This window comes from Propithecus coquereli, unplaced genomic scaffold (assembly GCF_000956105.1).
Source record: "Propithecus coquereli isolate 6110/MARCELLA unplaced genomic scaffold, Pcoq_1.0 Scaffold302, whole genome shotgun sequence".
Lineage (NCBI taxonomy): Eukaryota > Metazoa > Chordata > Mammalia > Primates > Indriidae > Propithecus > Propithecus coquereli.
Window position 1 is genome coordinate 1,373,987 of NW_012148642.1, and position 14,908 is coordinate 1,388,894.

General features: G+C 36.6%; 1 protein-coding gene across 1 annotated transcript in view; it reads left to right on the forward strand.

Moving 5' to 3' along the window:
• The window catches only part of BRAF (B-Raf proto-oncogene, serine/threonine kinase), a 195,241-nt gene that overhangs the window by 172,760 nt on the left and 7,573 nt on the right, over positions 1 to 14,908 (forward strand). The window contains exons 14-18 of the mRNA XM_012649745.1: positions 13 to 19; positions 408 to 426; positions 815 to 863; positions 1,388 to 1,398; positions 2,687 to 2,818. Of these exons, the coding sequence (XP_012505199.1) occupies positions 13 to 19; positions 408 to 426; positions 815 to 863; positions 1,388 to 1,398; positions 2,687 to 2,818 (218 nt within the window). The remainder of the gene's footprint in view (positions 1 to 12; positions 20 to 407; positions 427 to 814; positions 864 to 1,387; positions 1,399 to 2,686; positions 2,819 to 14,908) is intronic.

The window sequence follows — 14,908 nt, forward strand, 5'->3', positions numbered from 1 at the left end:
TTAATTTCTCAGTTAAGTTGTAATATGATAACGATCCATAGATATAATCCACATAAAACAAAAGCTCTTTAGGGTCCTCCATAATTTTTAAGAGTGAAAATCCTGAGACCAAAAAGTTTGAAAACCACAGCTCTAAGCTAAATATAGGATGTCCCAAAACTCTTATTGCAGTTTTAAGCTTTAAATAACTTAATCTGCACTAAGACTTTTGGGACACCCTGCTGGAAACAGAAAAGTTGCAAAGGCTCTGAAGCCACATTTGCCTGAATTCCCTGAACTGTACGTAGCAGCCCCAAGAAGGGAAGTCCCAGATAGGATTCTGAGTTCATCAAGATAAGCCTAGGATTATATCGAGCTGTGATTTCTTATGACAATAAATGGAATTAGAGCAAGTGGCAAGGTGGAAGAGGGGACATTGGACTTAAAGTTAGAAGATCTGTATTCTATATCCTGTTTGACCATTAACCTACAAGTTTCTTAACCTCCTGTCAGTCTTTCCATCTGAAATATTGGGTTGGACTAGTGGATTTCTAATGCCCTTTCTATTTCTAAGATTCAGTAATTGGAGTTAGCTAGATTTTTTTTCATTCGTTAATCTATGTTTATTTTAATAATATTTATATATGAGAAGCTAATAATTATAATCTGGATCTCAGGCACCTTTAAGGCACACATCTATGACAAAGATGACAGTGTACCCTAAGAATGAAGGAAAACAGATTTTAAGTGCTGAAATTGCAAAACCTAAACTTATAAAGAAATAATTTTCATATGTTTTAAAGGTGTGTTTATTTTATCTGTTGTGAGAGAGTAGTCAATCAAGTCTTCAGGTTTGCCCTTTTTCAAAAACCTTAGTTTATACAGTTAGAAGATTATTATACACAAAGTTTTATATTTTCTTCTAGTTACTTTTTTGTTGATACATGCATAGATGGGTTCATCCTTTATTCCACCATGGTGAGTTTTAAGCCATGAGAATGAATAGCTAATGGTACCTACCCTTCATTGTTAATTAAAACTTGGGTTGATACTGCCTTCAGAAACAAATATGGAACATCCATGGATTAGGAGAGAAAAGTTTGGTCAGAACTAGCGTTATGTGGCCCTCTGAATTATTTACAATGGACTTCTCAACTTTGTTTTATTTATATCTTGGAGAAAGAAATCTTTGTGAAATTTTTTTACAAATCAAATCACTAAATTGACGGTTAGTCATGCATTTCTTATAAATAGGTGACATGCAACTTTTAAGCAAACCCATCTACTAACAACAGTGAGATAAAACTAAATTTTAAAAAGACAGTTCTTCATCTCACTTATACTCTGTTCCTCACAAAAATTGGTTCAGGCTTTGAAAATTAAATCTTTATCATAACCAGCCTCTCAGTATTCTGGCTTGTTCATTACATCACAGTTGTATGTGGCTTACAATTTTGTACTGTATTACTTAAAGCAATTATCAACAAAATGTATGACAAAAGCAAGTAGATATTAATACAACCTTCTCCACCACCATTGTCTCACTCTCTTCAGGATCTCCCATCAGTGGTTCTCAACTTTGGTTGGATATTAGAATCATCTGGGGAGCTTTAAAGACTAGTAATGTTTGGGTCCCCCCCCCCAGATTCTGTTATATTATTGGGCTGGAGTGTGGTCTGGGCATTGAGAGGCTTAAGGCTTCACAAGTGATTCTGATTTGCAGCTGCTCCTGAGTACCTCTGTTGCCTCTCCTTGTGAGATACCTGCCTTACCCAGACCAATAACCAGGAATCTAGTCCCAGGTCTTTCAGCCATTTTTGCAGAGTTACTACTGTGTTTGCTATCCAACTGATATATTCACAAAGTTTTCATTAATATACTGCAGTTTGAATCCCTTCCAAATGAAACAGTACAAAAGATGCAAGGTGAAAGAACAAATCTTTTAAGCTAATGTTTAATCAACCATTTATTGTACTTCATATAAATAAGAAATCTAGTTGCACAACACAGTGATGGAAACGTATAAAAATGTAGGAAATATGATTCAATCTGTTTCACTGCCCGAGAAGCAGCAGCCAGAAGATTCTTTACCATCTTCTACTAAATCTACCTGCTATCTGTTGCTTTTGTTAAAGCATCCATGGCACGTTTATTACCATATGCTTATTCCATGGCTTGGAAGAGGATTTGAGTTTATCATTCTTGAAATTCTGCCATTATTTTCTAAGGTGCCCTGAGATGAGGAAAATCATTTGTACCAATGAGAAACCTTAAATTCTAAGACAATTACTACAGTAGTTGTGCTGCTCGCAAGCATCTTATAACTACAGTCTAGTATTTCTTTGCTGAATCAGGATTGGGAAGTGGGAACTGATTCTAATAGGGTAAGTCATGGGAAGAATTCAAATGGCAACAATGGTATTTTGTGTAGAAAGAGGGTGGCTAATAAAATTATAAAATCTTAGTAATGCATTAGGGAATCTCAGCTAAAACTGCCTCTTTCTGAGTTTATACAGCAGGGGGTTTTTTCTTCATCTTTCTTAATTCTTAATCTTTGACCATTAATAAGAGAATTAATTACATATTAGACATATTTTTTTTTAATGATAAAAGCATTGCTCTGGGAATTTTAATAGTTTGTTTTTCAGTCTTTATTCAATTAAATTGAAGAATAAACTAGAATATTTTTCTTTTTATGTTCTAACAGGCACCAGAAGTAATCAGAATGCAAGATAAGAACCCATACAGCTTTCAGTCAGATGTGTATGCTTTTGGGATTGTTCTGTATGAATTGATGACTGGACAGTTACCTTATTCAAATATCAACAACAGGGACCAGGTAAATATTTACCATCTCTTTGGGTTTATTTTACAATTTGTATAAAGATTCCAGTTAGTTGTAGAAAAGAAGTGTTGAGTCCTGGGTAAGCATGAAGGGTAGATTTCTTGATCTTACTATTACCAAGTTTTGGAAATATTTTGTACACTTTTGGCAATAATAGCAGCCTGTAAGGCGTTTCCTTAAAATATCAGTCATTGGCTCAGGCCTATAATTCTAGCACTTTGGGAGGCCAAGACAGGAGGATCATTTGAGGCCAGGAGTTTGAGACCAGCCTGGGCAACACAGCAAGACCCTGTCTCCACCAAAAATTTTTTTAAAAATTAATTAGCCAAGTGTGGTGGTGTGCACCTATAGTCCCAGCCACTTAGGAGGCTGAGGCAGGAGGATCACTTGAGCTCAGGAGTTTGAGGTTGCAGTGAGCTATGAAGATGCCACTGCACTCTAGCCAAGGCAACAGAGCAAGACCCTGTCTCAAAAAAAAAAAAAAAAAAAAGTCTTAAATGTTACAATGGAGTGAAATTCCTGATTTTTTAAAGATACAGCAATGGATATACCTCAGGTTTCTTGACCGTAGCACAATTAGATGAATGAGCTCTGCTATTATAGCATCTGGACTTTATACCTTTTATTCTGTCACAGATTATGCTATCAGAGCAGGTATGCAGTTATGGACTACTTTATATCAAATTCTTTTAAAATTATTAAGGTTTCTTTTTTTTAATTTTTAAAATTAGGTAAATGAAAAGAATGTTACATCATGCTTTAATTTTTCTATAATTAGAATTCTAGTAGGAAGATAAGTTTTTACTTCTTTCCTTCCTTAGTTCCTTTTCTCTGTTCCTTACCTTCCAGAAGGTACCAATGTAACCTAATGGAGCTCTTAGCCTTTTCTATCTCAGCCACATTAAACTCAGGCTTTTAAAACTGGCCAAGAAAAGTGAGTTGTCTTTACTGAAAGTACCTTGAATACCTCAACATTTAAGTATATGTGTGTGTAGAGGGACGGAGGGAGATTACGGCAATTAAACTTCATTAGAAAACAATAGTTGACCACATAAACTGCGATTGAAGAATATTTAGACTTTATACTGGGATTTGCATCAGAATCACCTGGGAAATTTGTTTAAAAGAATGGAGATGCTGGAGCAGATTCTGACTCATTAGGGTGGGGTCCAAGCTACCCGCATTTCTTAGGTTTCCCAGGTGATTCTGATACATACCAAAGTTGAGAATCACCAGTCCAAAGAAATTTTTTAAAGTGTGAGCTTTATATGTATTTCCTCATAACTTCCCAACCTAATGAAATGGTGGTTTTTGTGTATAAATTTGTTGCTTCATGTAAGGGATGTGTTTGTTTTGGTCAGTAGCTCAACTCTCAGTCTTTTTGGTGACATCTCTATAGCTTTCTCTCTTCAGCTATCATGTGATATCAGGGGAGTAATCTGAGTTATCATGTATTTTGTGTATACTTACTGAATCACCATGTGGCCCTTACCCAACAGTGGTCTTGATTCCATGTTTTGAGGATTTTTTAAAATGGCTACATTTCTGCCCATTTCATCATAAACTAAATTTTTAGTTGCTGTTGAACTTTCTAACTACGTCATAGCTTTAGAATGTTGAGTCTTGGCTTTGTGTGTTAAACAACATATGATTTCAGTTTTAATTATCTGGTATTTTAAGCCTGCATGGGACTTAGATTCACGGTAGACCAAAATATTAGCTAAAGAGCATAAGGGAGGCATTGCACTTACTGCACTTGTGTCAGATCTAGATCACTGAGATGATTGATTCGATTATGGCAGTCTGAGTAGCAAAATTGTCTCTAATTTGCACACTTCATGTGCTCTGCCTTTTACAGTCTTATTAATTCGATGGTATAGCATAAAACCCTGTGCCATGTTCACCTTTCCTGTGCATATTATTTGTCTGGAGAAATTACTAGGGATCTTTAGTTTAGTTGATTTATCATAGAGACTACAAATTAATGTAAATTTATGAACCTAAAATCTGGATGAAATCCATTTGTCAGTGAAAAAGTTTATTTTAATATAATAATAAAATTATGATACAGAAACAAGTATTATTATCTCCAAAATGTGGATAAAAGCATCCCAGAGTTCTGCACTCATCCACTTCTTGGCATTTTAGGTGCTTTGTCCTCCATGGGAGTATAATAAATGATGTGGCAAGGGCTTACTCTCCATGAGAGGAGTGAGTGACCAGCAGAAGGGTAAGGCCTTTACTAGTTAATTCTTTCTAGTAGTATAGTTAGATCCTTCTGGAATTTGCCAGTCTGAAACAAAGTTAAGTATTTGATGGAGAAGAAGGGTAAAAGAATGATATCCTCTTCTCACTACCCCCATTCTGTTTCATTACCCTCTAGTCTGCTTTCGTAAGTGGTACTTTCCCTGTAACTCCACATTTTGAAAGGATGACTCTGGTTATCCTCAGTGAAATAACCCCAGGTATTGCTTCATCCATCCCCTTGATTTGATTTTTCTTTCTTTCTTTTTTTCTTTCTCTTACACTTTGATCTCCATGGCTCTCAGATTAAATTTCTGTTTAAGAATCCAAAAATATTCTTTACTATGCCATATAGACATCATTCCCCTATACACTCAACCCCATAGTCTGAAGTGGCAGGTTTTGCCTGTAAATTCAAAGCAGGGCTCTGGTAAAGCAGTGTAATGCAATAGCAGGCCTTGGACTCAAGACCCTCATGACCAGGTCACCTTACTTCTCTGTGTATCTTTTTTTTTTCCAATTATAAAAATAAGATAATTAGACTAAAGAATTTCTTCTAGTTCTAAAAATCAGTTCTTTCCTAAAATAGGTCTCTTAGCTCTTTGAAGGATGACCATCTCTATATTACTTTGCAACGTAGTATACCTTTTTTACCTTAACTTACCCTAGTGTTGGAAGTCTGGGAAATCACATTGTCATTTGTTCCCCTCTTTATAATTCCAGTATTTTCCTCTCTAATCACTCTATTCTTCCCTTTTTCACTGCAGCTTCTCTAAGTTGGGATTAATAATGTGCTTATGTAAGCTAGGCATATTGACTATACCCTCATGGTTTTCCTTTCTTGGAGCAGAAGTGCTATGTCTTCTTAAAAGAAAATAACAGATAACATATGTCTGTTATTATAAGTGTATTCCAGTTATTATTGCTGCATAACCAACCACCCAGAATGTAGTAGCTTAAAACAAATTATTAATATGAATTTGCAATTTGGGCTGCCCTCCCATGAGGATGATTCATATCTCTTTTACATGGTACTCACTGGAGTAGCTAGACATCGTGTTAAAACGATCTACTCCAACATGGCTCATTCACCTACCTGGCAAGTCAGTGCTAGCTGTCAGCTAGAAGCTCAGTCATGGCCAAGGGTCGGGGGCCTCAGTTATTCTCCACATGGACCTTTCCATAAGGACATCTTCACAGGCTGCTTGGCTTTTCTCATAGCATGGTGTCTGGATTCTAAGCACAGTATCTCAAGAAACAGGAAATAAGTACTAGTGTCTTATCAACAGGCAAATTATTTTAATAGAAAATGTTTTCAGTACCTGCTATATACAAAGCACTGTGGAATATAGAGGGATTCACCGATAAAGAGAACAAAGCACAGGCTCTGCTTGCAGCCGGGTGGACAGTTCTGTTGAGACAGTACTGGGGATGGTACTGAAAATGAGCAGATGCGTGCTTCAGTAATGCTGAGGAGTGGATGAAGGGGTAGAGATGCCAGGAGTGCTGAGTGCAGATTGAAAATAAAAAGACCCAGAATTTCAAACCGAGGTATTGCTCTTACAGTGTATATGCCACATGAATCTTTTATCCATGAATTACATCCAGGAAAGACTTTCCCTTTTCCCTTCTTATTTTTTCTTCATTAGTCAGCCCCCCACCCACCCCAGCAGATGTTTATTGAAGGTCACTTGCTTTGTGCCTTGTACTAACTAAATTCTGTAGGGCATATAAAAATATGAGAGTTGTCCTCAATTTTTTCTCCCATTCCTCCTAAAAAAATTTTGAAAAACTATATACTTCCTTCTATATTTTTAAGTTGGTATCAAATATTTTTATCTTGCAAAGATAATTGCAAAGAATGTAATTTCCAGTGTATTCTATTCATATTTTAAAATAAGGTTACTATAGCCCTCTTTTTAAAATGTATCCAGTAAAATCTAAAAACCATACTGATTTGATACCTACCATCACTTGTTTAAAAAATACAGAAGCTTTTTGTTAAGTTTTGGAAGTTTTACATGGTTCCTTTTTTCCCTTCAAACTATTTGTATTCTGTTTTCCCCACAGAATTTTGTCCTAATGTAAGATAGTTTTATGCTTTAAAGCCTTTTATTGATTACCAAAGTTACATCTCTGCAACGAAAGATGTTTATAAGTTTAAATTTAGAATTTTAAAAAATTTTCTGACTTTGGACCCTGTTAATTTTTTTAATTCTAAATTACATTATTGTTACAATTATTAATATATACCTAATTAAAAAAATAAGTTCTGAGGTATAGAAACATAGAAGGTAAAATTTTATTGGAAATGTATATCTTAATGAATGACATGGGGTTTTTCTTTTCCCTTGAATTAATGTATGCATCTGGGGATAAATAAGGCTTTTTTGCTAGAACAAGCTAGGGCTCAGTATCAATCCTTTCCTTGTTTTATTTTTAGAGGCAAGTACTGAGAAATCTTATTCAAATAAGAAGATGGGAAAGGCAGGAGTTTTGTTACAGCCATATGCAGAGTTTAGTGGTTCCTAAGACCAACTTCAAGTTCAGTAGTTCACTAAAAGGATTCACTGAAAACTCACTAACAACTGTTCCAGACTCCCTGACAGCTGTTATACTCACAATTATAGTTTATTAAAATGAAAGAATACAGATTAAAATTAGCCAAGAGAAGATGCTCATGAGACAGAATCCAAGAGAGTTCCTGTGTGGAGCTTTCAGTACCCCCTTCCGGTGAAGTTGTAGACAGTGCTAAATTCTTCCAGTAACAATGTATGACAGTACACATAGAGTCTTGCCAACCAGAGAAGCACGCTTGAGCCTTGGAGTCTAGAGTTTTTGTTAGTGCTAAATCACATAGATACAGTTGACCACCTGTGTGGCTAACCTAAGTTTCCAGCTCCTGCAGAGGTCAAGCTGATGCCACATCTCCCACAGCCCCCTGTATAAATCACACTGTTAGCATAGACCATCTGGCATGGCCCATGGCCTCCAGATAAACAGACACTCTGATCAGGCAGGACATTTTAAGGTCTTAGTGATTACCTCCCGGGAGCCAAGGGCTAAGGCCAGCCCTGTCTTTGGGCAAGGTTAATTCTTTACCACATACCATATCGCTCAGTTATTAGAATTCATTCCTATAATCTACCAAAAATTACATAGTAACTTGTCATTAAGTTTTTTTAATGATCAGCTAACATTTTAATTAATTTTGTTGGGCCAGGCACAGTGGCCCACACCTGTAATCCTAGCACTTTGGGAGACAGAGATGGGAGGATTACTTGAGGCCAGGAATTCAAGATCAACTAACTTTGTTGAAAGCAAACAACTGGAAACTAACCGACTTACAAAGGGCTTTGTTACCCATTCATTAGGGCCCAGTTAGACACCAATATTTGGAAATCTCCTTTTGATGACCCAGTGGTTTACTATAGTTAAGATTCCATATGCGTGAGAGGTATGCCTTTCGTAAAGTAGGATAAGGACAGTTACAACAGGGGAGATGGGAAAGAAGGATAAGCTTTACATCACCACTTGAGCGATTCTCCAGCAAATCAGTTTTTTGAAGGGGAATATCGGTAAGTTGATGATGTAGAAATTAATTCCCTTAAAACTACCCTGTCTGTATACCTCTGGTGAGGTCTTCATGTAACCCCAGGGATACTTTACCCTGGTTTGAAAACCACAGGTATATGACATGGCTAATCAATTAGCAAACATTTATCATTCACCCTAATGAGTTATTAACTTAAACATTGAAAGCCTCTTGTGTCCAGAAAAGGTTATGTTAAATACTGGAGGCAGAGTTGGTTATAGATTTTTTAAAAAGAAGATTGAAAAAAATAAATAAATATGAGTCATATTCCCTGCTCTACAAATACCCATAGTCTCATTGGGGAACTTAGATAAAATACATATTACAAAAAGATTAATAACTATTCAAAGCAGTAAATGATCATCACAGCTGGTGGTGGGAAGAAGGATGCTTCTAGGTGTGAAAGGAAGAGTATGATAAGCATGGTAAGCTTTCAGTTAGGCCTTGATTCCTCTGGATTTCAGATAGCTAGAGAATAGGGTTAGGGAGGGCATTGCAAGTCGAGGAGGAGCAGAGGCAATATAAGAATGGTTAAGAGCAGATTTGTATTGGAATGGTCTTCTCTCCAAATCCTCTTTGTCACTTATATAGTAACAGCTGTATTATCATGGGCAAGTTATTTAATTTGTTGGAGCTTTGGATTCCTTATCTGTAAAATGGGATAAATGCTGACCTAGTAGAATTATTTTGAGCATTAAATTGGATGACATCTGCAATCCAAATGTCCCAAAGTTCTTTGGCCTTTCGGGGCTACTTTTTCCATTGACAGCCAAGTAAGCATATCTGAATTTCTGGCCTAAAAGACAATATAGGCAGTCCAGACCCTTTCTTTCAACTTTGAAGACCCCGTTGGAAGTGCTTTACATTCTCTTGGTTGTTGCTTGTCACCTGTTGCTCCAAGGTATTATTCCAGGTTACTCCTAGAATAATGAGACTGTTGTACTCCATTAAAATGATGATGTTAGGATTGCATGGCTTCAGAAATGGGCAGTGCGGAAGAAAACTATACTCCCCGGAATATCTCGTTCCATCTTCCCAAGCTTCATCATTGTAGCCCATACCATAGAGACCATATTGCAATCAAAGCTTTACTAAAGTTTTTTGTTCATCGTTAAACAAGGGTCATTACAGCACCTAACAGGAAAAACATAAGGAACTTGACTGTTCCCAAAATTCATCAGCTCTACCTTGTAACAGGGGTCTCTTACTGGCTTCCTCCACCTTCACCTCTAATCTGCCCCTGTTGGACCTGTTCCCTCTCAGATCAAAACCTCCTCTCTCAGACCCTCTCTTCCCTGAGTCCCAAGATTCCTAACATCTGTCTCTGCTCACCCTCAAAAGAGCCAAAAAGTTAGAAAACTAAGAAATTAAAAATAATATAGGCCGGGCGCGGTGGCTCACGCCTGTAATCCTAGCTCTCTGGGAGGCCGAGGCGGGCGGATTGTTTGAGCTCAGGAGTTTGAGGTTGCAGTGAGCTATGAAGATGCCACTGCACTCTAGCCAAGGCAACAGAGCAAGACCCTGTCTCAAAAAAAAAAAAAAAAAAAAGTCTTAAATGTTACAATGGAGTGAAATTCCTGATTTTTTAAAGATACAGCAATGGATATACCTCAGGTTTCTTGACCGTAGCACAATTAGATGAATGAGCTCTGCTATTATAGCATCTGGACTTTATACCTTTTATTCTGTCACAGATTATGCTATCAGAGCAGGTATGCAGTTATGGACTACTTTATATCAAATTCTTTTAAAATTATTAAGGTTTCTTTTTTTTAATTTTTAAAATTAGGTAAATGAAAAGAATGTTACATCATGCTTTAATTTTTCTATAATTAGAATTCTAGTAGGAAGATAAGTTTTTACTTCTTTCCTTCCTTAGTTCCTTTTCTCTGTTCCTTACCTTCCAGAAGGTACCAATGTAACCTAATGGAGCTCTTAGCCTTTTCTATCTCAGCCACATTAAACTCAGGCTTTTAAAACTGGCCAAGAAAAGTGAGTTGTCTTTACTGAAAGTACCTTGAATACCTCAACATTTAAGTATATGTGTGTGTAGAGGGACGGAGGGAGATTACGGCAATTAAACTTCATTAGAAAACAATAGTTGACCACATAAACTGCGATTGAAGAATATTTAGACTTTATACTGGGATTTGCATCAGAATCACCTGGGAAATTTGTTTAAAAGAATGGAGATGCTGGAGCAGATTCTGACTCATTAGGGTGGGGTCCAAGCTACCCGCATTTCTTAGGTTTCCCAGGTGATTCTGATACATACCAAAGTTGAGAATCACCAGTCCAAAGAAATTTTTTAAAGTGTGAGCTTTATATGTATTTCCTCATAACTTCCCAACCTAATGAAATGGTGGTTTTTGTGTATAAATTTGTTGCTTCATGTAAGGGATGTGTTTGTTTTGGTCAGTAGCTCAACTCTCAGTCTTTTTGGTGACATCTCTATAGCTTTCTCTCTTCAGCTATCATGTGATATCAGGGGAGTAATCTGAGTTATCATGTATTTTGTGTATACTTACTGAATCACCATGTGGCCCTTACCCAACAGTGGTCTTGATTCCATGTTTTGAGGATTTTTTAAAATGGCTACATTTCTGCCCATTTCATCATAAACTAAATTTTTAGTTGCTGTTGAACTTTCTAACTACGTCATAGCTTTAGAATGTTGAGTCTTGGCTTTGTGTGTTAAACAACATATGATTTCAGTTTTAATTATCTGGTATTTTAAGCCTGCATGGGACTTAGATTCACGGTAGACCAAAATATTAGCTAAAGAGCATAAGGGAGGCATTGCACTTACTGCACTTGTGTCAGATCTAGATCACTGAGATGATTGATTCGATTATGGCAGTCTGAGTAGCAAAATTGTCTCTAATTTGCACACTTCATGTGCTCTGCCTTTTACAGTCTTATTAATTCGATGGTATAGCATAAAACCCTGTGCCATGTTCACCTTTCCTGTGCATATTATTTGTCTGGAGAAATTACTAGGGATCTTTAGTTTAGTTGATTTATCATAGAGACTACAAATTAATGTAAATTTATGAACCTAAAATCTGGATGAAATCCATTTGTCAGTGAAAAAGTTTATTTTAATATAATAATAAAATTATGATACAGAAACAAGTATTATTATCTCCAAAATGTGGATAAAAGCATCCCAGAGTTCTGCACTCATCCACTTCTTGGCATTTTAGGTGCTTTGTCCTCCATGGGAGTATAATAAATGATGTGGCAAGGGCTTACTCTCCATGAGAGGAGTGAGTGACCAGCAGAAGGGTAAGGCCTTTACTAGTTAATTCTTTCTAGTAGTATAGTTAGATCCTTCTGGAATTTGCCAGTCTGAAACAAAGTTAAGTATTTGATGGAGAAGAAGGGTAAAAGAATGATATCCTCTTCTCACTACCCCCATTCTGTTTCATTACCCTCTAGTCTGCTTTCGTAAGTGGTACTTTCCCTGTAACTCCACATTTTGAAAGGATGACTCTGGTTATCCTCAGTGAAATAACCCCAGGTATTGCTTCATCCATCCCCTTGATTTGATTTTTCTTTCTTTCTTTTTTTCTTTCTCTTACACTTTGATCTCCATGGCTCTCAGATTAAATTTCTGTTTAAGAATCCAAAAATATTCTTTACTATGCCATATAGACATCATTCCCCTATACACTCAACCCCATAGTCTGAAGTGGCAGGTTTTGCCTGTAAATTCAAAGCAGGGCTCTGGTAAAGCAGTGTAATGCAATAGCAGGCCTTGGACTCAAGACCCTCATGACCAGGTCACCTTACTTCTCTGTGTATCTTTTTTTTTTCCAATTATAAAAATAAGATAATTAGACTAAAGAATTTCTTCTAGTTCTAAAAATCAGTTCTTTCCTAAAATAGGTCTCTTAGCTCTTTGAAGGATGACCATCTCTATATTACTTTGCAACGTAGTATACCTTTTTTACCTTAACTTACCCTAGTGTTGGAAGTCTGGGAAATCACATTGTCATTTGTTCCCCTCTTTATAATTCCAGTATTTTCCTCTCTAATCACTCTATTCTTCCCTTTTTCACTGCAGCTTCTCTAAGTTGGGATTAATAATGTGCTTATGTAAGCTAGGCATATTGACTATACCCTCATGGTTTTCCTTTCTTGGAGCAGAAGTGCTATGTCTTCTTAAAAGAAAATAACAGATAACATATGTCTGTTATTATAAGTGTATTCCAGTTATTATTGCTGCATAACCAACCACCCAGAATGTAGTAGCTTAAAACAAATTATTAATATGAATTTGCAATTTGGGCTGCCCTCCCATGAGGATGATTCATATCTCTTTTACATGGTACTCACTGGAGTAGCTAGACATCGTGTTAAAACGATCTACTCCAACATGGCTCATTCACCTACCTGGCAAGTCAGTGCTAGCTGTCAGCTAGAAGCTCAGTCATGGCCAAGGGTCGGGGGCCTCAGTTATTCTCCACATGGACCTTTCCATAAGGACATCTTCACAGGCTGCTTGGCTTTTCTCATAGCATGGTGTCTGGATTCTAAGCACAGTATCTCAAGAAACAGGAAATAAGTACTAGTGTCTTATCAACAGGCAAATTATTTTAATAGAAAATGTTTTCAGTACCTGCTATATACAAAGCACTGTGGAATATAGAGGGATTCACCGATAAAGAGAACAAAGCACAGGCTCTGCTTGCAGCCGGGTGGACAGTTCTGTTGAGACAGTACTGGGGATGGTACTGAAAATGAGCAGATGCGTGCTTCAGTAATGCTGAGGAGTGGATGAAGGGGTAGAGATGCCAGGAGTGCTGAGTGCAGATTGAAAATAAAAAGACCCAGAATTTCAAACCGAGGTATTGCTCTTACAGTGTATATGCCACATGAATCTTTTATCCATGAATTACATCCAGGAAAGACTTTCCCTTTTCCCTTCTTATTTTTTCTTCATTAGTCAGCCCCCCACCCACCCCAGCAGATGTTTATTGAAGGTCACTTGCTTTGTGCCTTGTACTAACTAAATTCTGTAGGGCATATAAAAATATGAGAGTTGTCCTCAATTTTTTCTCCCATTCCTCCTAAAAAAATTTTGAAAAACTATATACTTCCTTCTATATTTTTAAGTTGGTATCAAATATTTTTATCTTGCAAAGATAATTGCAAAGAATGTAATTTCCAGTGTATTCTATTCATATTTTAAAATAAGGTTACTATAGCCCTCTTTTTAAAATGTATCCAGTAAAATCTAAAAACCATACTGATTTGATACCTACCATCACTTGTTTAAAAAATACAGAAGCTTTTTGTTAAGTTTTGGAAGTTTTACATGGTTCCTTTTTTCCCTTCAAACTATTTGTATTCTGTTTTCCCCACAGAATTTTGTCCTAATGTAAGATAGTTTTATGCTTTAAAGCCTTTTATTGATTACCAAAGTTACATCTCTGCAACGAAAGATGTTTATAAGTTTAAATTTAGAATTTTAAAAAATTTTCTGACTTTGGACCCTGTTAATTTTTTTAATTCTAAATTACATTATTGTTACAATTATTAATATATACCTAATTAAAAAAATAAGTTCTGAGGTATAGAAACATAGAAGGTAAAATTTTATTGGAAATGTATATCTTAATGAATGACATGGGGTTTTTCTTTTCCCTTGAATTAATGTATGCATCTGGGGATAAATAAGGCTTTTTTGCTAGAACAAGCTAGGGCTCAGTATCAATCCTTTCCTTGTTTTATTTTTAGAGGCAAGTACTGAGAAATCTTATTCAAATAAGAAGATGGGAAAGGCAGGAGTTTTGTTACAGCCATATGCAGAGTTTAGTGGTTCCTAAGACCAACTTCAAGTTCAGTAGTTCACTAAAAGGATTCACTGAAAACTCACTAACAACTGTTCCAGACTCCCTGACAGCTGTTATACTCACAATTATAGTTTATTAAAATGAAAGAATACAGATTAAAATTAGCCAAGAGAAGATGCTCATGAGACAGAATCCAAGAGAGTTCCTGTGTGGAGCTTTCAGTACCCCCTTCCGGTGAAGTTGTAGACAGTGCTAAATTCTTCCAGTAACAATGTATGACAGTACACATAGAGTCTTGCCAACCAGAGAAGCACGCTTGAGCCTTGGAGTCTAGAGTTTTTGTTAGTGCTAAATCACATAGATACAGTTGACCACCTGTGTGGCTAACCTAAGTTTCCAGCTCCTGCAGAGGTCAAGCTGATGCCACATCTCCCACAGCCCCCT